This window comes from Scardinius erythrophthalmus, assembly GCF_964197995.2.
Source record: "Scardinius erythrophthalmus genome assembly, chromosome: 5".
NCBI lineage: Eukaryota > Metazoa > Chordata > Actinopteri > Cypriniformes > Leuciscidae > Scardinius > Scardinius erythrophthalmus.
This window is the reverse complement of record NC_138225.1, coordinates 10,658,304-10,686,263: the sequence shown is the minus strand read 5'-3', so window position 1 is coordinate 10,686,263 and position 27,960 is coordinate 10,658,304. Positions and strand designations below refer to the sequence as shown.

The following is a 27,960-nucleotide window of genomic DNA, read 5'->3' as shown; positions in this document are numbered from 1 at the left end:
GAACGCTTTTAACCACGAGCACAACAGTGAAGCGAATCGGTTCTTCTGAATGGCAATTTTCAATGAACCGAGGAAGTCACGTGAAGGCCCACTGGGAATTTGTCCTCTGCATTTAACCCATACACGTAGTGCACACACATTAGTGAACATCACACACCCTGAGCAGTGGCCATGATTCATTGCGGCGTCCGAACGGTTCGATTCCTTGTTCAAGGGAACCTCAGTCGCGTCCTGTTGGTATTAAGAATCGAACCCGCGACCTTCGGGTTATCAATCTGACTCAAAGCCCATTTACCAAATGTCCATTTTGATGATTCATGAATTGTTTTGAACGAACCGTTTAAAAGAATCGCGAATCGGAAAACATTACTGATTCAGTGTTTGTTCAGTTGAACCTAAATTAGTTCTACCCGGCTGCTGGATCGAACGGTTGGTTGGTTCATTGTCTCACAATATAAAATTCTAAATATTTTCAGCTAAAGTAACATTTACACCAATTTTACAATGTTATGCACGCATCAACCTGATTTGTTTATGAAAATTATCGAATAGAATTGCTTTTTGTCAATTGCGTTCGTCAGTCCGTCGAATAATCTCAATTTGACGTCGCGCGCGCTGTCTAACTTAGTGTAAGTTAAGTTACGGTCGACATAAAAAAAGTACCATATTCACGTAGGTAATTTATCTTTCTCTTACAATCTAAAATGTTATTTGCTTGAATTGGCAAATCATATTTTAGAAGTGAAATAATCTCAGCTGTTGTTATAGATCCTGTCAGGCTGACACGTGCTCATGTCGACTTGGGTAACGAACATGCCTCGTTGTTTGCACTAAAGCCATAGTCTCGATCGCAATCATTGGACTTATATTTTGGATGTACTAAAGCATGTTTCTGTTCTGCCGCAATCTTGCACAATGACTCATAAATGTATTTGTTGCATGTTGTTTAGATTAACTCATGCAAATGTATTAAGAATTGCTTATTAATCAGTGCATTGGTATTTACTAATATTATTTAATGCCTAATAGGTCTGCAGTGCTTTGACAATGTTTTAGATAGACATGTCAAGAAACCTCCATTGATTTATGTGCTTGTTTTTGTCAGTTGCATTGAAGTGCAGTAGGAAGAAATGGATCCAAAACGACCACTCTTACCTGGAGCCCCAGGGGCCACCCGCCTACCATGGCTGCAGACGGCAGAAGATCAGGGTCAACTGCCAGACCAGTCCCCAATGGGGCGAGCCAGGGGTCTTGTCCTGTCTAAAGACGAACCTCTCCCTGGACGAGGTAGAGCCCTAGGTGTGCCTGTAGAATCGCCTGTGCGATTTGGCAGAGGAGTGACTCAATCTGTAAGTGAGCCTCTGGTGGGCATGGGTAGAGGAGTGCAATTACCGATGGAAGAGGGAAGTTTTGGGCGAGGCCGAGGTTTTTTGCTGCCCACTTCTGAGCCCACTGTTGGGATAGGTAGAGGGGCTGCTTTGGGACCAGTGCCTACCCAGGACATTGAAAGATCAGATGTGCAGGAAAAGATGCCTGAGCTGCAAGCAGAGGTGGCTCCAATGATTTCCAAGGTAAGTGGTGGGCATAGTTAGGGGGCTTTTTTTTTCTTTGATAAAAATTGCTATTATGATATAAAATGCAATTAAAACAATTCTAAGTTTGCTGTGCTTGTTTGTAGGATTGCACAATTTGGCCAATGCACAATTTTGTGATTATATATCAATAATAAAAATATACAAAATTAATATTACTCATTCAACGTAACATTTCACTGTAACATAAAAATATTGAATATTGCTTGTTTGTAGGGCCGGACAATTATGCCAAAAGTTTGCGATGTATATATCAATATGGTTATATTATTATTATTAATAACTAAATAAAAATGTAAAATTACAAAAAAAAAGCAAAATACTATTGTAAGATTTCACTGTAAAATAAAAGCATTGAATATTGAAGAAATATAATATTATTTTACATCACAACTGTATTTATGCCTAACTTTTATGTTGACACAAAACTGCAGGGAGCCCTTAAAGTTGTCTCATAAGCGCTTCCCATTACAAGTTTGGGAAAATGGTTGCCGCATGTTGCGTTCCCAAATCCCGAATTTGATCATTGCAGTGCACTAAGCCATATCGCAAATTCGGTTTTATTTTAATTAATGGCTACTTTAAAAAAACAAAATTGGAATTAACATTTGTGTCACCAAATGGCTGTTTATTGTAATATATCTTCTAGATATACACATTTTATTTGATAATAGATTTATGCATTAGGTCTCAGGTTTGGATTTCTTTTAGGTTGATGCTCCTGGGACAGGGTCATCGCTGGTGTCCATGTTCAGGGGCCTGGGCATTGAGCCAGGAAAGACCTGGGGCAGAGGGGCAGCACCTATTGGTATGTGAGAGAACAGAGAGAAAAGTTTTATTTTTGTTTCATTGTGTGTCTTAATATTTTCAGAAGTGACTTAAATGAAAAGTTCACCCAAAAAAGTCCTGTCATCATTAACTCACCCTCTTTCTGCTTGACCTTATTTTTTTTAATGGAATACAAAATGAAATGTTTAGAAGAATGTAAAAGCTGTTCTTGTCCATGCAGTAAGATAAGAGTCCCTCTGCAGATCCGACAATGACAAAAAGCACCATAAAAATAATCCTTATACATTCAATATGTAGCTGATGCAGACATCCAACCTGCACCCTCCAAAAACTTAAAAAAGTCTTAAAAGATGCATTTGAAATGGCTGTGAAGCTGAAGACGACAACTCCCATGATTCCACGCTCATTCACGGTGTCAAGCTACGCCTTTGTAATTGTTTTGAATAAGCGACCTCTAGCTTTGAAAATTACATATTTTTAGTTTAGGTCACTTTTTTTGGTCTAAAACCAAAAATTACTGTTTTGCCAAAAATGTTAGGTCATAATCTAATAATAATAAGAAGAAATTTTGACTTAAGCACCAAAACAGCATATTAGAGTGATTTCGGAAGGATCATGTGACACTGAAGACTGGAGTAATGGCTGCCGAAAACATGTATTAAAATTAGGGATGGGCATTCGATTAAATTTTCTTAGTCGATCGTCGGGAGAATTAACGATCGACTATCGATTAATCATTAATATTTTTATATTGAAATTCATTATTTCTTCAACTTTTTATAAATTAAAAATGCAATGAAAATACAAAAATACAGTTTGTTTGTCCTCGATGAGATCTTTATTACAAGAAGATCAACTTGTGGCAGTGAAACTGCACGTTCGGTAACGTTAGACTTGAAGATGCCCTGCGGTGCTCTAAAACAGCGGAACAGCGAGCCGGCGTTCTTAAACAGAGACCCATGGCCACTTCATCCGTTTTCTGTGATCGGATAACTATCCGATCGTGAAAAGACCAAATGTAAATGCCCTCCGAAACGCATTCGAGGCGGATTTAAACCCGATCGCTCAAACCACTTCAGGAGGAGATCTGAGACTCATTCCAGACGAAACTGGACAAGAGTAAATGCATCTGGTTGTTGAAACTACATATGTAAATTTGACTTATCCCAAAAATGCTAAGAAATAAACATGTGAGAGCGTTTTATAGGCCTAGGCTATATGTCATGTTATAGCCAGATATGACGGCGTTACTGGAACACGCATCACCACAGATGAGCATCTATTCAAGCCAACGTGCAAACTATCGCACAGGTACCTCCGAGCTAAAATCAATTCCATTGCTTCAAGACTCGCACTACGCAACGCAACCTGCATTAGATTAATCGATAACAAATAAACGTGATCGACGAAATTCTTAACGATCGATTATCGATCGTCGATTAATTATGCCCATCCCTAATTAAAATACAGAGCAGTTTTTTTAAATAGTATTCATATTTCACATTATTACTGTTTTTTCTGTGGCTGAGATGCAGCATTTGGTTTGTTAAAAGATTAATGCTGGCACCATAAGAAGCAGGGCCTATACTATACATTATAAATGCAATTCATCTTTCTGTATATTGTATTTAATCAAACTCGTACCTGTTTCATTATTCATGTCAGGGCTAGGTTAATTGGAGTGGGCATTAAATTGTGTTCCATCATTCTTGTAGCCTTGGCAACACCAACAAAGTTAAATAGTCACCACTTAGACTTGTGAATTACTGCTCAAGACAGCAGGAAGGTCAAGTAGCTAATAATGAAAACAAACTTAATCTGCAATGTAAATACAAATGATGAAAGTAAGCCCATTAATCTTGTATTTAAGAGCTTTTTTCTTTGGAAGGATTTAAATAGTGCTTGAAATAGTCCTTAGCTTCTGTATCGGTGACCTTTCTACATTTTCGCCTTGCACACAACTCTTCGGGAGCCACTGCTATTTTTCAGGCTGCACTTCACAGCAGACTGACTGGCTTAAAAAAATATTTTTTCAATGCAAACATGACATTTTAAGATAAGACTTCCAACCTTTTCGAGCACTATAATCCCCTATGGCTCATCACAGTGTTTCTTATGTTCATAATGCAACGGTTTCTTGAATTAAACAAGCTGTCTTAACCAAGATCTTCCAATCAGCAGCTCGTCCACTTGATTTTACTGACAGTGGATGTCAGATATCAATATGTCAGTACCAAAAAACAGGAGACTAAAACAATTCAACAAATCATGTTGAATGTCCTTATAGTGAGATGGCATCCTGCCATCCTGATTCTGTCCACGTTTTACACATAACGAAATTTCATGGTTTTTTTTTTTTATGTGTATCATCTCCTACAGTTTAGTTAACGAAGCAGGCTGTCTAAGTGTTTTGTGTGTGAGTATAATTCTGTTTTTTGTCTGTATTGAATGTTTTCTCTGTCCTTAATCAGGTAGGGGTGCAGCAGGTGATTTTGGGGCAGATGTCCAGCCCAAGCCGAGCATCATTGGGGCAGTCGCTCTGACTCCAGAAAGAGGAGACGCTTGCTTAGAAGAATCCATCAGGTGATGTTCTCCAGCACCACCCAAGATTGTTGTTTCTTGCTTGTTTTCTTAGTCCAGTTTCTTTATCACTAATTTTTTATTTTACATGGATAACATTCTTTCATTTCATTTCAAACCTGCATTACTTTATCTGGAAGTTGGAAGATTGTAAGTGAATAAGAGCTCACATTTGTGTCTGTTCATCACACAAGGCTGTCATATGACTTCAGACAAGTTAAGCAATATGGGTTACCTGTATGATAATTTTATGGGATTTATGTTGTCTTTTTGGAGCTTATAATTTTGCTTCATTGAGGAAAGAAAGTCATATGGTTTGGAACGACATGAGGATGAATAAATGAGAGAATTTTTTACTATCCCTTTAAAATATGAATATTGAAATGTATCAAAATGCTGGTTACTTGAGTTTCACTTTGTGCATTTACAGTTTCCTGGGCAGAGGATTTGTTGGTGTTGGCAGAGCAGCATTGCCTCATATGGGTGTAGGTCGTGGACCGATTGGCCCATCAGGCCCTATGTCTCCCATTGCTGCCCCTTTCTCTTTGGCGTCTGCTGCCTCCATCTCTGAAGAATCTCCAATTGTTCCAGGAACACCCACTAAAGTTGAAGTGAAAATTGAGATAGTGAAGTATGAATTCTTTCAGTCACCTCTGATTGTAATTTTGGATCATTTCAAGCAAGTAAACACCTCGTATGTAATTTGCAGTATATACAACGTTCAAAGGTTGGGGTCAGTAAGATATACATTTTAAGAAATTAATACTTTTATTCAGCAAGGATGCATTAAATTGATCAAAATGGAGAGTTGTAATGGTACAAAATATTTCTATTTGAAATAAAAACAAATGTTCATTTGTACTTTCTATCAAACAATCCACAAAAATATTAACTGTTAAGACTGATAATAAAAATAGAGTATGTTAGTTTTACATTATAGATATTAGGGGTGTGCAAAATTTTTCGAATATTCGATCTGTAATTATTATTCGAAAAATAAAGTACTATTCGAATTTTACTACGTTGCTTTGCTGGCCATAAATGCAGTAGCCTGGCAAGCCAGACCTACATCAAGATGTTAGGTCTGGCAACTCACCATAGACACGGCTCAATCCGAGTGGCGGGATAAACGGCTGAGTGGCGGGATCCCTCTGCACGCAATAGGACAGCGCTTCAACCAACCAGAGCGTTTTCCCAACAGCGGAGCTAACGTTAGTTGATCGATTCAACTTTTGAATCTGGCCGGCAAAACTACGAACACATCTTCCTTTTTTAAGAATGACTTAAGTGCCGTTCTTTGCTCTTTCTCAAAGAAAAACTTAACTCCAAGTCCTCCAGAGTCGCGGCCAAAGCCGATTCGAAAGACTGTTCTCCAGCAGCAGCCGCCAATTTAAGTTTTTCCAGTTCGAAAGTCAACAGAGATTTGCTAGACTACCCTGGCTGCAAAATAAATTTTGCTGCCGCTAGGGTGCTTCTAGATTTCTAGGCTATAAATGCAGTGAATCCATGATAAATCCCAAGCGCTAACTCACAGTAATAACTAAATGCACTGGGTGGCGGTGTGGAACGTGTTAACAAGTTGTTTGTTTTTGATCAGATAATGTTGTCGTCCGCCTCACCAAGTTTGGAATTAATTGAAAATAATTTTACAAAATGGAATTACTTTTGATCAAATGAATGAATGAATCTGAGTTATAATATCATCACCACAATGAGAAATCACATGAAATCCAAACACCAGTCGTTGAGGAAAGACAGCTGTCCATCACTGCATTCACGACTGCAGGCCAGCTAAGCTGGACCCCGCGTGAGCCGAGATGATAACTTATCTGATAGTAAAATGATTTTGAGATATATACTTCCTTTAAGTTTCGTTGAGGGAGACAGGTAAGAATATAAAACGCAAAGTGCTGTTAGAAACTTCGCTTAGCACACTAAGGTGTCAGAGCAGCGCGTTTTCTCACTCGAGCATGTGGATATTATTGTTTTTCTCAATATAAACGTGAAGCAATAGAAACACGATAATCATATGCTGCTGACTCGAGTGTATGTGTACGTTCTGTTCGATAAGTGGTGCAGTCTGCTTTATTGGGCGTTTTTTTCCATTCGCGCTGCTTGAGCTTAAATGCTTTTGTTCTTTATATTTTTTGTTTACACATTGTTTTCAACTAAAAGAAAACTTTAACATATTGTAAGCTTGTTGTGGTGACAAAAACTTAAAAAGAAACTTCTTTTTTGTTAAACATCTTTTAAATAAACGAATATTCGATTTTTATCGAATGCAATATTTTTGAAAAATGCCCATCCCTAATATGTATTCCAGCTGAATTGTGACACAACTCTGCCTAATTTGCAAATGAATCACTTGATTGGTGCAGTTCTTTACAAGAAATCAATCCAACCAGTTGGTACAAGCTCATGTGTCTCTCCTACAATGTGTTCTTCAGGGAGCCTCTGCAGAAAATAGGAACCAAAGGCAGTCCTGTGTCCATCGGATCAAACTACATTCCCATCTGCTGCAAAAACGATGCTGTCTTTCAGTACCATGTTACATTTACGTGAGTCTTAAAGACCCCCTAATCAAATTTTTAATGTTGTTTTTATGTCTATGTGGTGTTTTAAATATGCTTTCATACAAACCATGAGCAAATTCTTTAGTTAACACCATTGCTAAGTATTTTCTCCTTAAAATGCAGTGTACCAAAGCCGCTACTGTTTCCTACCATCACAAACATGTAACTAATTTCGTTAACTTGTGGGGCGGGGCTTTTCCTGTCACTATGATGCTGATGTCCGACTTTGTAAAGAGCGATAGATAAAATACATTACAATACATCGACTTGTAGACGAATTCTCTCTCCATCTACTTCTAAATGTTTCCAATTTAAACATATATGGCTGAATTTGCCACTTGCCATTGTTCAGTGTTTACTACAGTTAACAGAGAGTATCAGGTGTTTATGTTCACATTTTAACCGGTACCTGTATCGGTACCTGAAATTCGGTGCTGGTACCCAACGGTACCTTTTTTCGGTACTTTAGGCATGTTTACCTCAATAACTATAAAGAAACTACTGTAAGTCATTTATAGAAGTGTTATTGACATTATGCCAGAGCTGTCTTGGTCGCTGTCTGCCATTGTCTGTGATGCTTGATAGAGCCCGACCGATATGGATTTTTGGGCGCCGATGCCGATACCGATAAAAAAAAAGCCAGATACCGATATATCGGCCGATATTATTATATTATATTATGTATATTATAATACAGTAGCAATATTATTTATGTGTATTATATTACAGTAAGTTTGGACACACATTACAATTGGTGTGTACAAACTTTTGATGGGTACTAGAGCCCGACTGATAAAGGATTTTGAAGGCTGATACCGGTACAAATATTTGTTGGTTTTAAAATCGGACGATATTTTTTTTTTTTTTTTTTCAGAAACGCGCAACAAAACATTAACAAATTTCCCTAACATTAGTTATTTGTAGTTATTTATGAGTTTTAACTAAAATAATATGATAATGCATTTTAAAAAGAAACTTGTTTCTTGTATTGTCACAACAGAACAGAGGAACATCAAAATATATTAAAGTTCTGATAAATAAAATGTATAAAAATACAAACTTAAGATTTTTTTTTAAGACTAAACGTTTAGTCCTTTGAACAAAAACAACAATTTCACATTCAAATTGACAACAAATTCAAATTGTCATAATTTACTCTCTCAAGTTGTTTTTTTTCTTCTGTTGAAAATAAGTTATTTGGATGAATGTGGGTAACCAAACAGTTGATGTACCCCAGTGACTTCCATAGTATATTTTTCTCCTTTGGAAGTCAATGGGAACCAGCTACTGTTCCACATTCTTAAAACTATTAATATTAGAAAAATATTAGAAGGAAATTAATACAGTTGGAACAACATTAGAGTGCCTGTAAATAATGAGATCATTTTTATTATGGGGTGAACTATCCCTTTAAGGACAAGCGGCAACTGTTTACAATTGCTACTGTCTGTTTAAGAGCTGAGCATGACACGTCTAATGTACACGCATTTGACAAGCGGACAACCGACATTGTTTATGTAAATCTTGTGTGTATTTAACAGTATTAGCACAATAATACTCGAAAGATAACTTAGTCCAGTATCCAGGCGCTGGTAGAAAGGCTTTTAGTGCATGTGAGCTTCACATGTACGCGCTGAGAAACGCACTCGTTAGAACAGCGCATCAGCATTTAAAATTAAATGTTTAACCGACAAAGCATTAAAGCACATGCACATTATGAACTTTTGTGAACTGCAGTGTTAACATTTTATGTGAATATAGCCTACGTCGCGTTGTTCCGCTTCACTCTCGGCTTATTTAACCGCAGCAAAACTGGACATGAGTCACGAATTTTGTCATCCTTATTTGAGTTAAGAGAACTGATAGGGATGTTCTTTTAATTGTTATTCAAGCAATGTATGTCTCGTGAGTCGTGACCAACTCACCATGAACACACTTCACCGCTGATCTCACTCGCGGTTCTCTCTGCCCGACTCGGGCTGGATCAGCAGGTTGCTGAATGTGTGGCGCGTTATACACGAGTGTTGCCAACAGGGACGGTGTAGAGTGCCCTCTGGTGGACAAACTATACAACGGCAACACTCATAACATGGTTGAAGGGTGTTTCGTCCGTTTTTATTTTATTTTTGAAATATTAATTTATCGGCCGTTATAAATGCCGATACCGATAGTTTTGAAAATGCCTAATATCGGCCGATAATATCGGCCTGCCGATATATCGGTCGGGCTCTAATGCTTGAATATTAATAAAAACAACCATTTTAGTTATAAAAAAAATAATTTCTATGAAATGTTTTGTGAATTTTCTAGTAATCAAATGAAGACATAAAACATTAATTTAATTGATCTTAAACTTTTTTTGTCAAACAACATGCGGCACAACTGAGCTTTGTACTTTTAAAATTACAACATAGAAGAGAAAGTGTGATTATTCCTTAAAAAATAAATTGTATAATTTATTATTATTAGTGTTAGTAGTATTATTAAATTGAGATATCTAAATTCTACTGTACAACAGTAATATATTATCAAGTTAAACCGAACTTTTATTTTGGCGGGTTGTGGTGAAGACCTTGGGAGTTTCCGTGTGCTAATGATAAAACGATAGTTTTTCTTAAAGGGGTCATATAATGGTACATGCACTTTTACAAGTTGATTGTACTGAAATGTGTGTTGGCAGTGCCTGTACACAACCATCATAAAATGATAAAAATCCATCCAGTGTTTTTTTTTTTAAATCTCCTTATATGTTTTCCCCTGTCTCAAATCAAGCCGTTCGATCTTGTGACGTCACAAGATCGGACGCCCCTCCCACGATTGTTGATTGATAGCAGCATTTTAACACAGACCCGCCCTCGCTCATGAGCGAGCTGTCATCATAGTCCACATTGTTGATACGCTGGAGCAGAATGGCGTCTAAGCGATTGTGGTGTTCTGTTCTTGGGTGTAATAAGGAACACAGTACTCATTTTGATGTTCCTAAATCCGAACCGCTGAAGACGCAGTGGCTGAGTTTTGTTTTCGAAGGGAATATTCCCCACGATCAACAGCAATGCTTTCATGTTTGCGTGAATCATTTCACACAGCAGAGTGCTTTACAAATGAGGGTCAGTATAAAGCTGGTTTTGCTGAGAAGCTGCTCCTGAAAAAAGGATCGGTATATTGGATCATAACTTAGTGCACTTTTAATTAAACGTGGGTTTTTCATTTGCATTATTTAAAGGAAACAAGTTGTTTGCCCCTGCCTGTCAAAAATAAAGTAGACATTTTAGTTCATGGCCTATATTGTGACCATTATTGATTGAATAATTATGATTAGCAGCATTTCCTTTAGAACACATGATTAATGAAGTGAATGATTGGCTATTGAATTTCAGCCCGAACATTGAGTCTATGGGTATGCGCTTCGGTATGATGAAGGAACATCGGCCTACCACGGGAGAGGTGGTGGCTTTTGACGGATCTATCCTCTATCTGCCAAAACGTCTTGAAGAGGTTTGTATGCATGTTAGATGTTGTTATTTTCCACTTTAAACATTCCTCATTTCCCAAGTTTACTTTGGCTTTGCTGTGTGACAGGTTGTTCATCTTAAAGCTGAGAGAAAAACCGACAATCAGGAGATCGACATCAAGATCCAGTTGACAAAGATTCTGCCGCCCAGCTCTGACCTGTGTATCCCATTCTACAACGTGGTTCTAAGGAGGTGCGTTTTCTCTTCTTCTGTCTGTATAGTATCAGGATTACCAAGACACTACAGGGGTTAATGTGTTTTTGAGTTGTTTTCCCTGTTTTGCTCTTTCATGGTTTGGAAAATCCTCCTTTGAGAGAATACAAATTCTCTCTTTTATTAATGTATGACACTCACTAATGGTTTGAAATAAGAGTTTAATGTTTTATGTAGACAAAATGTAATGTTCACAATGCAAAGTGAACCTTCCCTGGTTCATTTCTGCAAAATGAGCTGCAAAAACAGGTGAGGTTGTGACATCAGAACCATGAGAAAAATAATTTGCCTCAAATGAAATTGTCGATACATCAAGGTTAGCCACTTATGACAGAGGTCATTTACACTACCGTTCAAAAGTTTGGGGTCGGCAAGATTTTTTTGATGTTTTCGAAAGAAGTCTTATGCTCACAAAGGCTGCATTTATTTGATCAAAAATCTAGTAAAACAGTAATATTAAAATAGCGTTTTGTGTTTTAAAATATTATAATATATTCAAAATGTTGAATATATTTTGAGCTGAATTGCCAGCATCATTACTTTGTAAAGATAATTATTACTTGTTTACATAAGTCTTTAGTGTCACATGATCCTTCATAAATCATTCTGATATGATGATTTTTATCAATTGAAAACAAAATAACAGCATTTATTTTATTTTTATTTTTTTGTTCATTTTAAATGTTTCTGCTGTAATTTCTGATCAATTTGATGCATCCTTGCTGAAAAAAATATATTACTGACCCCTCATTTTTTTAATTTCCTTTCATTGATCCAAATGTCCTTCATTGTTTTTTAAAGATTTTATCCTATAAACTTTGCAAACAGTGGGAAATCCACATACAACCAAAAAGTACTGCAGTATGCAGTGTTATTATGAAAACTTTCAAGATAAACTTGATACAATTTCTGATTAAGTGTACTGTGTCATCACTAACAGACATATGGGACAATTTGTAGTGCTATGTTACAAAGGATGAAAACTATTCTGAAATAATCAAATTTATACTGAAATAATCATACGTGTGCACCATTAAAGCTACACGGTAATTGAAAGACAAAATAGCATTAAAAAGGTCAAACTTGAATAGCCCGGCCTCTGAGAGAATGTAAGGTCTCTGTGTTTTCACTGGGCATAATTCTTCCATCTCTGTTACGGAGAGAACTCCTCTCTTGTAAGACAAAACCCTTAGCAGTCGTATCACTCAGTGGATTCCCTCGTGTGTTGTCCTGGAGTCTCTGCACTGGGCCTGTCTGAAGTCAACCATGTTTGAAATCTACAATTAGCTGTGGTCTCGGTGGGGACTGAACACCCTGTTTGCTCTTCATAGCCAGGAGTGAAAACATGCTCCTGAGAGACCGCTCGCCTGCGCCTGCTTCACTCCATTTCCCTCCACTGCATCTTTTAAAGATCAGAGATGGGGTCATCAAGCAATTTTGGAAAATTAAATAAGTGTAATCGAATTACGGGCCGCGTGACGTAGCAGCCCGAAGAGAAATGAAGACTATGGGTTCGGTTCTGTGTTAAACCAAAATTATTGGTTCAATACAAGTTAACTCATTCTACAGCACAATTTATTTCGTCTTCGAAAGGCCAAAAGGTTACAGTGAGGTATTTACAATAGAAAATGATTGGGTCCATTTTTGGAGTGTTTAATGGCATAGAAAATTATTGGGCCAATTTTTGGAGTGTTTAATGGCACAAGTGATGCTTGTGATTTTATAAATGATCGTACATTTATGTTTTTGTTTTAGCTGTAAAGTTGTTTAAATTGTTATTTTTGCAGCATTAGTTTTCACATTTTAGGTTGTCATAACAACAAAGTTATATAATATATAATATATATACTAATTCAATTAATATAAATTAGATCATCATAATCAAGTTTTATCGCAAAAAAAATCTCAAAGGCTGCCTACCAATAACCATTTGATAATTTATGGCCATTATTAAAGTAAATATTCAGTAATGTATTGGGAAACGCTGCCAGTGTGAAAACACAACGTGAGCCTGCTGTTGTAGTTAAGCTGTTCGCTTGCGCACCACATGAGCAAGCGTTGTGAAACAGGCCGTTTTGTTGAGCCCTGTGGATTATTGCTCTACTTTTTCTGTGCGTATGAGACAAGTCGGAGCTACAAAGTCTTGTTGACAGTCAGCTCTGACATCTCTCACTTTCCTCTCATTCTTTCTCTCCCGCTCCAGAGTGATGAAATTACTGGGGCTGAAACTAGTGGGCAGAAACCATTACGACCCCAACGCTGTTGTGGTTCTCGGCAAACACAGGTATTTTGCACCAAACTGATTGTCCTCGATTACATTCCAACTTAAATTGCTGTGCTCCACATTGTTTGGTTTCACACTGAATAATTCTAGACTTAAGCTTCGGTATTTTTCCACCTGCCTTATGATTACCAGACACATGTGAATCGTATCAGCACCACTTACAATAATGGTTTGCTTTCTGATTCTCTGTTCAGGGTCCTGGTGATTGTTTATACCTAACTGTGTTTGTGAATGTGTCTGTCAGGCTTCAGGTGTGGCCTGGATACTCCACCAGTATCAAGCACACTGATGGTGGCCTCTACCTCATTGTGGACGTCTCGCACAAGGTGCTGCGAAACGACTCTGTGCTGGATATCATGTGAGTTTGATCAGTGTAATCAAGACTAATATTCAACGTTTTATGTTTAAAACATCAAAACATTATTTTTGCATTTGTAACTGCAGTTGAAATGCATTCATGTCCCCACTGAGCTGCATTAGAATACATCTAAATGCCACTTCAGATGCAGCTTCTGTGTTTCCTCTGCATTGCAAAGATGAATTTTGTTAATGATTTAATTTGATTGGTAGCAGACCTATTGTGTCTTATTATTCTAATTGAATTTGAATTTGACACAAGATGATGCATAACTTTAATTAGGTTACAAAAATGTTTTTTTAAAGGTAAAAATTCCCATAAAAGGTTCAAATCAATTTAAACTTATTAAAAAAGATAATTTCTGTCACTAATGCGAACTGACCACCACACAAATTATGAAGAATATCAAAAACTTCAGGAGTCAGCTGTCCACGGCAGTCCTAAACCTGCCAAGATACCAACACAATAAATACACTAAGCAAAATATAAATATCTGATCTAAATATTGTTATCGATAAAATCCTAGAAAATATCGAGACATAACATTTTTTTGTCAATATCGCACACCCATACTTGTATAGTTTTTCAATGTATTTATTGTGTGTTGTACTTTTAACTACTCTGTTTATGCCAGTGGATAGCATTTGATGCTGACATGGAATAAAACAATTAAAAAACAAAATTGTATTAAAAATAATAATACAATTTCATTAAAAATAATAATAATAAATTGGCCTGCGTATGAACTTCCATATCAGTTTGGATGCTTTTGTAACATTCATTTTCAATGAGAGTTGGACATTTTAGGCAATTTGAATGTCAGAGACAATTGGTCAAATTTATTCAGAGTTCCTAACAGCGATTTAATCGGTGTTAGTGAGAATGAGGCCTTAGAAAGCAGCCGACCATGTAGACAGAAAGGCAGCTCACTAGGTTTTGGATCACATCTCATCTATAAAAAAAATTCAAATGCATGCTAAACTTTAGGCTCATAATCACTCTAATCAGTTTGCTAAAATCAGTGCAATGATGTCAATTGCTTAACCGTGTTGCCTCCGAATACCTGTTTGTCTGCCGTAGGAACCTGATTTACCAAGGAAGTCGTGAGAGTTTTCAGGACGAATGCACAAAGGAGTTTGTCGGTTCAATCGTCATCACTCGCTATAACAACCGCACTTACCGTATCGATGACATTGAGTGGGCAAAGTCCCCCAAAGACACCTTCACCTTGGCTGACGGATCTGTGACCACGTTTGTCGATTATTACAGGTTCATGTGCAATGTGGGGAACCCACTTTTCTGATTTAAGTCCAGAATGCATGTAAAGGACACGACAGCTGGACAGTAAATTGTATAACTGGATTATATGACACAAATGACATTGTGAATGTCCTTGCATTTGTAAATGGTAGCCCATTATGACAGATATATGTTGGTTTAAAGCGATAAATTACAGTTTTATGATTTGTGTCGATTTTCTAATCAGCTTTTTATATGCACAGTAAGAACTATGGCATTACCATAAAGGAACTGGACCAACCATTGCTCATCCATCGTCCAAAAGAGAGGTCCAAACCAGGAGGAAAGGTGATCTAATGCATATCAGGATTGTTGGACTAGAAGTAGATGCTTTTTTTGGTTTGCTTATAATGCTTTGAGTTTTTTTTTTTTTTATATATTTTAGAAATGACTGACAGCTGCATGTTAGTCAGTGGTTGTTTGAATAACATGTTTCACAGGCCTGACTGAATTCACACTCCATGCTGTCATCTAGTGGTGTCATTGGGTGCTGTACATTTAATAGTAATTTATTTGGCCTGGTAACTAGTTGGTAGGGTCTGCATTTTTTATAGCTATTTACTATGCTTGTCGATGAAAGGTGAAATGAGAAAATGTACCAGTCATATACACTACTGTTCAAATGTTTGGGGTCATTAAGATTTTATTTTAAGAAATAAATACTTTTATTCAGCAATGATGCATTAAATTGATCAAACGAGACGGTAAAAACATTTATAATGTTACAAAAGATTTCAAATAACTGTAATAATAAGAAATGTTTCTTGAGCAACAAACCAGCATTTTAGAATGATTTCTGAAGGATCATGTGACTGAAGTAATGACTGCCAAAAAAATCAGCTTTGCCATCACCGGAATAAATTATATAAATTATGCACCATTGGTGAGCATAAGATGATGCTTTTCTACTAAAAGCATTAAAAAAATGTATCAACTCTAAACTTATGAATGGTAGTGTAGTTTTTCCATCACATACTAACCAGTCTTATGGTAAAATGGCTCCTAAAAACATTGAGGCAGATTTTGTTCCTCAATTGTTTGTTTTGGTGACCAATGCGGAAGGATTTTCATGACCATTGGAATTGTTATTAATGTGAATTTTTATCCACTCCATAATAGGTAATAACGGGTGAAATCCTTCTGCTGCCTGAACTCTCCTTCATGACTGGCATCCCTGAGAAAATGAGGAAAGATTTTAGAGCCATGAAGGTACGAATCCATCACCAGTCAAACAATCTTGGCACATTAACAGGTGTCAAATTGAGTCAGTTGGGTGAACTCTTTATTTTGGAAACTGTTCAGATGGGGTCACACCGAACTATCTCTCTTGGTCCCTGTGTTTCAGGATCTGACCATGCACATCAATGTGGGAGCCGAGCAACACACCCAGAGTCTCAAAAAACTGCTGCACAACATCAACAGCAATAATGAAGCTCTCTCAGAGCTGGGCCGCTGGGGCCTCAGCATCAGCCAGGAGATTCTAGTGGTGAGAAAGGAAACAGACACCTCCGTACTGTACTTGACGGTGGTAGTTTAGTGTAGGGCCCTATTTTGTTTTAGATGCATAGTAAAAGAGAACTTTGTTTTCAAATAGACAAAATGTAGCTTTCATTTTATCCAATGCAAGTAATTTTCACAATCACTTATATTGAGACATACTGGTCATATATGTGTACATCTTTATTGTTCACCCTTTTAATTAACTGCATTAACTGTATTGATTGGCTTACTGTATTTTTCGTTCATCATGATCCATTGGTGTTCTTTTAGCTAACTTGAATTACTTAAACGTTTTGTTCCTGCACAGACTCATGGAAGAACTCTGCCCAGCGAGACCATCTGCTTACATGCAGCCTCTTTCGTCACATCTCCGTCAGTAGACTGGTCCAGAGAGGTGGTTCGAGACCCCTCCATCAGCACTGTGAGTCAGAACAATCAGAGCTCGGACACAGCGCAGGGTGTTTGAACAAAAAATCACTAGTCATTGGTTTGCTGGGGAGTGGTCAGAAAATGCACAGTTGATGCTGACGGTATCACACCATAGAAAGAAAGCAGCCTCGTTTGGCTTGAGTTAAATTATGGGTCTTTAAAACCACTGAATCGACTTCCTGAACAAAATGACTCTTATATAGGTTAATTTTAGTGAATCAGAAACATACAGCTGAACCAGTATGGTCTGACTAAAACAAACCAGAGTCACGTTGTTTAAAAATCAATCAAAAACATACTGCTGGACCAGGGTAGTCTGACTTCAGAACAAAATGACTCTTTTATAAATTGGTTTGTTTTAGTGAAAGCAAAAACATACAGCTGGACCAGTGTAGACTGATTGAATTAATGACTCTTATTATCCATTTTTTGTGTATCTACAGGGCTTGAATTTCGGTGCGGGATTGCGGGTATTGCGCATATTTTTTATCATTCCCGCAGGTCTCCCATTTATAATGCGGGAAATTCCCGCAAACATTGATTCACTTTAGCATGTAGGTTCAGGTTGTATTAGTAAATTAATCCACGCAGATGGAAAATCAAATCAGTCATTTTAAAACTGTCTGCGAGACGCAATTTCACAAACAGCGTGAGTGATTCAGCGGCGCTGCGTCTTCTATCTCGCGTCTCTCAAAATGGGTTGCACAATGCAATCGTTAAGCGCGCAGCAGGCGGCGGAAATACACTCTCGCGTTTCGGGAGTCGATCGGGCCAGCATTGCATCACGAGTAACTAAAGTTTACCATTTGCACGTCTTTTCAAGTCTCACCAGTTTAAACAGTCACGCGATTTTAAACTCTTCGGTACTTGCGCGCTGTCTGAGAGATGCTTTTTTCTCTGCACACATACATAGAGTAAAGCAGCCTCACAAACAGCTCGCGGGTAACAAAAGTTATTTTTCGTGGATTATAAATCACTTTAACAGTCAAAAACATAAGAAAATGATGTCAATTTCGGTCTTGGAGAGTATCCTCTAATCTAAACACAGTCGGTTATGTCTTAAATAAGCATAAATCGCACGTGACCGTATAATGAAAACAGGATCCGTGCACTAGCTCTTAAAGGGACAGCAGCCATATGTGTCTGTCATTAATTTGTTTGTCAAAACAACAAAACATAGCTTTCATTTTAAGGAATCAGGATTAATAGCCTATGAATTTAATTTAGTCAGGACTAAAATACTACCCAGTGTTATTTTACATTTGATTAGGCTACTTTATTCAGTCTCTGTAGTATTTCTGAATAGCCTACTAGTTTTAGACCTAAGCAAAAACTTTTCTCTTTATTTCTCTTTATTGATATCTTTATTCTATTGTATTTATTTGTGCTACTTTTTTCAATTTAATTCAAAGATTGAAATCAAGCTTCCTTGAGTTGTGTAAATTCTTAAGAACAGAATGACCCCATTGTAAAAATGCAATGAGTAGGCTAAGCATACATTTAGGCGAGATAAATGTAATTAAAAAAAAAGTCTAAACTCCCCCCTCAAATTAAAAATTCCCCCCCATAAGAATCACCTAAGGGGGGATTTCCCCCCCATTTTCCAAAATGAAATTCAGGCCCTGATCTACTTACTTAATCTCTGACTAAACTGTAAAAGAGAAGATAATTATGCTGTATAAAATTTTTTTTGTTGTTTTGAATGTGACAAAATTGAATTTGAAAGCCCTAATCTTTTTTCCAAAAATCCAAGTCTAAGTTCATCCTCTCTGTCTGCTGTCCCATGATTCCTCTCTGTCAGGTCCCTCTGAACTGCTGGGCTGTTTTCTTTCCCCGGCGGGCAACCGATCAGGCAGAGGAGCTGGTGAACACTTTTACAAGGGTAGCCGGACCAATGGGCATCAGAGTTGAGCGGCCCATCCGCGTAGAGTTACGGGATGACCGAACTGAGACATTCGTCAAGAGCATTCACTCTCAACTCACCAGTGAGGTGAGGAAGAAAACTACACAGATAGACTTGCGAAACTGCAATGAAAAAAAGTTTACTATTCTCTCAAAGAACATCTCCACGGACCATGGCTCTTTTGGCTTTGTAGTATTATCTAAATACCATAGTAAATGAATATGGTTCTTAATTTGGCTTAAATCATTTCCTCTTCTGGTTTTCAGCCCCGTGTGCAGCTGGTGGTGTGCATCATGACCGGAAACAGAGATGACCTGTACAGCGCCATCAAAAAGCTCTGCTGCATCCAGAGTCCAGTACCGTCACAGGTTTGAGTGAAACACAATGTCTTTGCATTTTATAGGTCAGTTTCTGAATTTAAGCCAAACGTGTACACTACCTTCCAAAGTTTCAGGTTGGTTTTCTTCTTCCATGTTTTTAATAAGATTCATATGCTAAGCAAGCCTGCAATTAGTTGATCAAAACAGTGCTATTATGCAGAGGTGGGAGTAAGTCACACATGTGCAAGTCACAAGCAAGTCTCAAGTCTTAACCTTCAAGTCTCAAGCAAGTCCAAGTCAATTTTGTAAAAAGCAAGTCAAGTCACTGCTTTATGTCAAGCAAGTCAAGTCAAGTCGTAGCTTGGGTCACAAGTCACGGCAAGTCATACAAACGTTTGATGATTTCACAGAATTTATATATTAAAATAAGTTAAAACTACATAAGTTGTGGACTATGGTTTTATTTGCAACATTTTTTTAAATATGCATTTCCACATACAGCTGAGTGGTTAAAAATCTAAAAAAAGAAATAAAATTTCAAACTACATAGCCTAAAATGTAACTGAAATTAGACCAACATTAAAGCATGAAAAAAATATATATGCCTCAAACATCGCAGAAGACCATTAAAAGATATTAAACAATTCAAGTATAATGGTTCCTATGCCACCAAATGGCATTCTTCAAACTGGCATCCCCTTATGGAACATGAACACATCCTTAACAACAAGTTAGATCTTTCCTTTTTAACAAAAGAATAACAAGAAAAAAAACAGTAATAATTGAATTGACACAAAACTTACACCTGTCAATCAGGTGGATTGACTATTGTACATTATTAATCTGTGCGAGTGAGTGATTTATTAATATTTGTGAATGATGTGTGTGCATGTGTATGAGTGAAAGGTGTATTGTTTGCATTTCCATGGTTGTGTTTGACTTTGTGTGTGTGTGTGTGTGTGTGTGTGTGTGTGTGTGTGTGTGTGTGTGTGTGTGTGTGTGTGAGAGAGAGAGAGAGGTGATTTGATTGAGTGTGATTGATTCATTAATATTTGTGAGTGAATGTGTGTGTGTGTGTGTGTGTGTGTGTGTGTGTGTGTGTGTGTGTGTGTGTGTGTGTGTGAGTGAAGAGTGTATTGTTTGTTTGCATGTGTGCATGGTTGTGCTTGCATGTTTGAATTTTTGTTTTGTTTATTTGTGTATGTGTATTTGTGTATAGGTTCGAAAGTCTGTATGTTTTTTTTCTTTGTGTGTAGGTGTCTTTTTACAATCTTTTATGTGCATCCCCAAAAACTATCCAATTATTAGTCACTGTACACATGCTATTATGCTATTAAAGGACAACTCAAAATGAACCTGGGGTGTAATAACACATGGGAACCGAGTCGACCGTTCTCTGGGATTTGTTTTCATGATAATCGAATGTAAAGAGTTTTATCTCTAAAAACTGATTAGCTTATAACGCTAGTGTATGGGGCATAGAGTAAGTAAAAAGAAATCTCTAGTTAATACCACTAACAAGGCTCAAAATAGCCTCACACTAACACGGTAGCATAATGAGGGTGCTTGTTAGTGGTATTAACTAGCGATTTCTTTTTACTTACTCTGTGCCCCATACACTAGCATTATAAGCTAATCAGTTTTTAGAGATAAAACTCTTTACATTCGATTATCATGAAAACAAATCCCAGAGAACGGTAGACTCTGTACCAATGTGTTATTAATTATTATTAAATTACAGTTACATTTTTTTTATATTTCTTTTAACATTCAAGTCAACCCTGGGATAGCAGACTATATTGGTAGCATATAACTAGACAGTACAAAGGGATGTATGCAGGTAAGAAAAACTGGAATATGGCATATTTTAACATATTTTAACCCAATTTTAATTTTCAAAAAATGTTTTGTTTTTCGCTGTGCTTTTGTATGTAAGGGATTATTCAGATCATAAAAAAATCATTAATCCAAGGCACTCGAATATTATTAAAAATATATAGAAAGCCTTTATTTCATCATGGCTTTAATATTTTAAAATCAGGTGACAAGTAGCTACTTGCACACCTATGCGTTGCGGCTAATGAGCCTTCGTCAGGGTGTGTGACCTTAAGCCCCTTTCACACAGAGATTCCGGAAAATACACGGATTAAGTGACCCGAGATTTGACTCGGGTTAGTTTGATTTAGGTTCATTCACACTGCCAGTGATTTTCCGGAATAAGAGAGTGCGTTCACACACAACCCGTAAAAATCCCGTAAAGACATGTGACATCGATGTGACTTTACTGTCTCAGCAGCGTCTTAAGTTTGCTTATGAGCTGTGATTTCTCTCTCGAGAAACCATGCTTGTGCATTTTTTTCCTCTCTGATTCGATCATAAACTTGCGCATTACATACCGTTTCACAGCTGGCGAACGATCCCGCGCTTCAGCGTCATCACTACAACACGCGGCTTTTGTTCACACAGCGCGTTCCTGCTGCGTCACGTGATTGTTGCGGTGCGTTCAAATACAGATATTTATTTTTAAAAAGACAAGTTATTTCGAGTCATTTACCTCAAGTCCGAGTCAAGTCTCAAGTCATGAATATCAAGTCAAAGTCAAGTCAAGTCTTTTATTAATATTTGTCAAGCAAGTCTCAAGTCCTAAAATTTGCGACTTAAGTCTGACTCGAGTCAAGTCATTGACTCGAGTCCCCCATCTCTGCTATTATGAAATACAGTGAAATTACAGTTTAAAATAACTGTTTTCTATTATTTTAAAATGTTTTTTTTTTTCTCTGTGATGGCAAAGCTGAATTTTCAACAGCCATTACTCCACTCTTCAGTGTCACATGATCCTTCAGAATTCAATGTTAAAAACAGTTGTCCTGCTTAATATTTTTGTGAAAATCATGATGCATTTTTTTCCAGGATTGTTTGTTTAAAAGAATAGCTTTTGTTTAATGTTGTATATTTTCAGTGTGGTATATTTTCATGTGAAGCAGAATATACAACATGAAGAAATCTATACAATACAATCATCAGTGCTGTTAGACATTCCATATCATGTCTGAATCTCAGTGACTCTTATTTTATAGGCCATTAACGTGCGGACAATCTCCCAGCCACAGAAACTCCGCAGCATCGCTCAAAAGATCCTTCTGCAGATTAACTGCAAACTGGGAGGAGAGCTGTGGACAGTGAATGTCCCTCTGGTGAGTGTGTGTTAATCAGACCTTTTGCTCACGGGTGGCCCTGGAGTTATCGTATTGTGTGTCATTCAGTATTTGATTTTTTTTTTTTTTTTAATGCTTAAGTAAATATTGAGCATTGGGAATGAACTTGAAAATGGTCACTGCACAGTGGGAAGCAATAAACGATAGCTAGGTGTGATCCATTGTCTAGTGTTTTTGTTAACGCATTATTTTCATGGGTTCACATCTTGATTTTCCTCATGAGTATAAAACTGTTCCTCCAGATTTTTAGAGACATTACCTCAAAAAACAGCTGCCACAAACTCATTAATAATCTTGAGTTGGCAAGAAAAACATTAAAATGGTATTAGTATTAATACGTCTTTTAAAAACATAAGTGTCACGCATTATTCCTTCTGAATGGTATTGATTTTGGATTGTTGCAGAAAATAAATATCAGCAAATGGGATTAACTAAAAGGAGAACTTCTAACCACTCATTTTCATTGGAACAGAAATGCCTGATGGTGATTGGGGTGGATGTTCACCATGATGCAAGCAAGAAGAGCAGATCTGTCATGGGCTTTGTGGCAAGTCTCAACAGGTAACTTTATGAAATATAGTGCAGTTGGACTCATTTAACATTCCAAATCACAAAGCACATAAACACTACCATTCAAAAGTTTGGGGTTGTTTTTGAAAGAAGTCTCTTATGCTTATTTATTTGATTAGAAATACAGTAAAAACAGTAATATTGTGAAATATTACAATTTAAAATAACTGTCACGTGACTCTTCAGAAATCATTCTCATGTTCAGATTTTATTATATATATATATATATATATATATATATATATATATATATATATATATATATATATACAGTACTTAGAAACACTAAGGGTGCTTTCACACTAGCTGGGTTTCCATCCAAATGTGGAGCAAATCTTTTCAAAGTTAGCAAAAAAACAAATGCGAAGTAGGTGCTTTTCCATCAAGTTGTTTGCGCGGATGACAGTGGTATTGGTAAACTAATATATTTCGGATGACGTTAATTGAATGCAAATGCACCAGGGTTTGATAGAATCAAGTTGAGAGTAAAACCAGAACAACGTTGCGGGGGGTGCCGGGAAAAATCCCACTTTGACTCAGACCGCAACAAACGTTCCCAGTGTGGAAGCCCCCTAAGATGCACATAAATTCTAAAAATGTGCATAAAAAGGTCCACTAAATTTATCCAATAAGAAGACATGCGATGGCAACACATTTACTGAATAAACTGCCTTAAGTAATGAAAGTGATACTGTTTCCCAAGCGGCTTTTTTGTGCGCATGAAACATAAAAATAGAGCCACAGTGGCTTCCACGATAACAGCAACATTTTTTTTCTCAGATATTTTGTTCCAATTTCTCAGAGAGACAATTTTGGAAACGCTGCTTTATTCGCAAATGTTTTATGCGATATTCCAATTGCAAATTTATTTCCCAACTGTTTGTGTTCACTTAAGACAGTGTTTAGAGAAGACAAATACTCACCAAGCTGGGCATTTTGACATTTCTGTGTGTTTTTAAGCACAAACTGGAATCTCAAAGTTCACTTCACTTGTCTGTGTTCCACTCCTTCTCGGAAGCTCGCGCACAGAAAGCCACTTGGCAAACAGTATCACTTTCATTAATTAAAGGGATAGTTTGGCCAAAAATGATATTAAACCCATAATTTACTCACCCTCAAGCCGTTCGAGATGCGTATGTCTATCATTTTTCAGACGAACACATTTTCAGTTATTTTAGAAAATGTCTTAGATCTTTCAGTGGTTATAATGTGAAGTAATGGGGTCCACTCCTTCAAGTCCCAAAAATGTGCATGCATCCTTCACAAAAGTAATCCATGATCCGGCTCCAGGGGGATAAACGAAGGCCTTCTGAGGGTAATCCAGGGTTCCCACGGGTCATGGAATTTCTGGAATGTCATGGAATTTGAAAAGGTCTATTCCAGACATTGAAAGTCAGGGAATTTTATATATTTTTTGTTCAAGTCATGTAATATCAGGGAATTTAGTTTGTTGCTTTAAATTTTAGTTTCCATTTATCAAAATGTAATTTTTCTATAATGATTTTTTTATCGCGCTGTTTCACACATCTTTCTACGGAGCCCCTGAGGGGACCTTTGCAAAAATAATAATACGGACTTTGATTTGATTGTCTGCTATATATTTGCTTCTCATTTATTAAATACAGGCAATTGGTTGATGAAAAATATATTAAAATTAAGATACAATTTATAGAAAACGAAATTCACTTTAAAGAAAGGCTTTCTACAAAACAGAACAGCTCGGTGCTCCGCAAAACAGCAGCCTGTTTTGCCGTTCATTATAGGTCATGGAAATTCATCTTTTTAGTCAGTGAAAGTCAGGGAAAAGTCAGGGAATTTGAAATTTGGTTTAGAGTGGGAACCATGGTAATCCGTGCGGTTTTGTCGTAAAAATATACATATTTAAAACTTTATAAATGAAAATAACTTGCTTCTGGCAACGGTCGACGCGCGTTCACGGGAGATGGATGCTGGCGTCATACGCCAGTTTTAAATATGTATATTTTTACGACAAAACCGCATGGACTTGAAGAAGTGGACCCCATAACTTGACATTATAACCACTGAAAGATCTAAGACGTTTTCTAAAATAACTGAAAATGTGTTCGTCTGAAAACATACGCATCTCGAACGGCTTGAGGGTGAGTAAATCATGGGTTTAATATCATTTTTGGCCGAACTATCCCTTTAAGGCAGTTTTAATAACTTCTTTTTTTATTATCAAGCACATCCTCCAGTTTAGCAACAGTAGACTGTTTTATTACAATCGCTGATCTATCGTGAAATTTGGGCTTTTAGGGAAGAATGAAAGCGCACGCACTAAAATCGCACAGCTTCTTGCTGTCATTGCTGTAGGGTTGCTGTCATTGCAGTGTCTCCGCTCTCCGCAAAGACATTGCAATCTTATTGTCCTTTTCAGACACCTGGTAGAACTGAATGTAGTGAAGCAATTTTAGCTGCGCATAGAAATATTTTCCGTCAACTGATCCGCTCTTCTGATCTGCCTTTATAGAGACCAACGATCAAACTTTACATAGCCATTATCGGCAGATATCAATCGGAGCACCCTTAGCAAAAATTAAAATGCGCTGCTTACAAGCAGCAGATGTGAGACCTGTGAATCAGACCTAACCCTGTGTTTGTCCCGATTTAGCATGCTGACCAAATGGTACTCCAGGGTCACCTTCCAAATGCCTCACGAGGAGATAATCAACGGCTTCAGAGTGTGTCTGTTGGCTGCCCTGCAGAAATACTACGAGGTAAAAAACTTAAATATTAATCCGATAAAATATAGGCTCTACAACAAATAGACAGCTCTAGCCTTGTCGAAAGGGAGTCAGTCAAAGGCAAAACATTATTTTTTTCTATTTCAATACTCTACAGTTTTGGTATTTTTACACTTGACCATCCTACCATTTTTTATATAAACAGGTGAACCACGCCTTCCCCGAGAAGATCGTCATCTATCGCGACGGCGTGTCAGACGGACAGCTTAAGACCGTGGAGCTTTACGAGATCCCTCAGATTCTGAAATGCTTCGAGACCATCCCGAACTACGAACCGAAGCTGGCTTTCATTGTGGTGCAGAAAAGAATCAGCACCACCCTGTACTCCTATGGATCAGACCACTTCGGCACCCCCTCGCCAGGAACCGTGCTGGACCACACCGTCACTAACAGAGAATGGTTGGTTTACAAGAGCTGAAGCTTGTGCTCCGCATGCAGACTAGGATTCTACAAACGGTGCCCTAGAATCTGCAACTACATGTGCACAGCATTGCAGAACTGACATCTAGTTTCTAGTGCATTACCAGCAGGAAATATAATGTGGTATATGTATTGACATTTTTCTCTTCTCTTCAGGGTTGACTTCTACCTAATGGCACATTCGATTCGACAGGGTTGCGGCCTGCCCACTCATTACATAGCAGTGTACAACACTGCAAACCTCACCCCTGACCACTTACAGAGGTAGGAAAGTAGTTCTAGTTAACTGGTGTTTTTTAACTGAAGCGGTTCAGAAAAATCTAATTAAAAATAATGTATTTATTTACAACTTTTTCACAGGTTGACCTTCAAGATGTGTCACCTGTACTGGAACTGGCCCGGAACGATACGCGTTCCTGCACCTTGCAAGTACGCCCACAAACTGGCCTTCCTGTCTGGCCAGTACCTCCATTCAGAGCCTGCTATCCAGCTCTCAGAGAAACTGTTCTTTCTGTGAATGAGACCCGGTCAATGGCCGGGGACCCCAGAGGGGTGGTCTTCATCTTCAAATCTTTGTCTTTTGTTCTTGTTTTTTTTTATTAATGTTCTTAAGAAGTGCTGTTCAAAATGTTCTTTGCGTGTTATTTGAAACATCCTATAAGTGTTTGTTTTTTTCTCATTGTAACACTAAGTTGATCGCTTTTGTGGCGCATTACTGATTAAAGTGCATATGACTCTGTTTTTTTCCCTCAGTGTCTTTCTCATCAGTATAAAATAATGCTCAATTGTGTATTTTCTGTATTACTAGATCATTTTTTCTTGAGTAAATGGAAATAATAATTCGGTAAAACTTTACAATAAGGTCCCATTTGTTAGCTACATTACGTGTCCATGAACTAACAGTAAGCAATTCTTTTGTTTATCTTAGGTGATGTTTAAATATTTAATTCTGAAAAACATAAATTCTGCACACTAAAGTTTGCAGCATCATCACAAAAAGTTATCATTAGTTGATCCACTGTGTGAAGTAATATAAACAATTGCATTATAACATTAACAAATAATAAATGCATAAAAAGCCTTATTGTAAAGTACCCATAATTACTTTCCTTTCCATTCAAAGGCCAGAGATACAGAAAAAATACTTAGATCTATTTACTGTCAAATTTGTATCTTGGCAGCTGACTCTAAAAATAATTACAAAACAATGCTCTAAAATGCCACATCAACATCTCAAGACTTTCATTAATCCATTTGAGCAATTTACAAGTCACAAGCTTAATGTGCTGAGGGGTAATGTATTAGAGACTGAAAATGAAAATAAGAAATGTCTACAAAAAGAACCAACATGTCGCTGTAAATCTAAATTAAATTTAAAAATTCTAGAAATTCAGGGACTTTGTATTAGAGCTCAATGGAAAATTGAGGGAGGTATATTTGTTTCCACTAGATGTCAGTGTTTTCATGATCACTAAACAAGATTTTTTTTTAACTAGCTTAAAAAAAAATACAGTATCAGTCATCAATGAAATAAAAGCATCGCAATGCAAACGTTGAGGCAGACAGAATGTATCCTAATAACATAGCTATATGTAGACCTCTCACTTCTCTTAAGACTTTCATTGGTTGTAATGCACT

The 27,960-nt window shown here is 37.2% G+C and overlaps 1 protein-coding gene across 2 annotated transcripts; it reads left to right on the top strand.

The window, feature by feature from the left end:
- The first annotated feature begins 207 nt into the window (after positions 1–207).
- On the top strand, positions 208–27,062 carry piwil2 (piwi-like RNA-mediated gene silencing 2). Of its 2 annotated transcripts, none has more exons than XM_081367312.1 (23): positions 208–429; positions 1,106–1,571; positions 2,304–2,400; positions 4,853–4,964; positions 5,392–5,592; positions 7,409–7,519; positions 10,912–11,029; positions 11,114–11,238; positions 13,463–13,543; positions 13,788–13,901; positions 14,982–15,170; positions 15,404–15,488; positions 16,320–16,409; positions 16,546–16,686; positions 17,008–17,121; positions 18,931–19,119; positions 19,299–19,400; positions 22,430–22,546; positions 23,040–23,128; positions 25,770–25,875; positions 26,048–26,301; positions 26,479–26,586; positions 26,683–27,062. In XM_081367312.1, the coding sequence occupies exons 2-23, from the start codon at positions 1,131–1,133 to the stop codon at positions 26,837–26,839; spliced, it is 3,141 nt and encodes a 1,046-aa protein (XP_081223438.1). In that variant the 5' UTR covers positions 208–429; positions 1,106–1,130; the 3' UTR covers positions 26,840–27,062. The 2 variants fall into 2 exon arrangements, with proteins under 2 accessions (XP_081223438.1, XP_081223439.1); XM_081367313.1 differs by having other exon boundaries at positions 425–672.
- Positions 27,063–27,960: the final 898 nt, after the last annotated feature.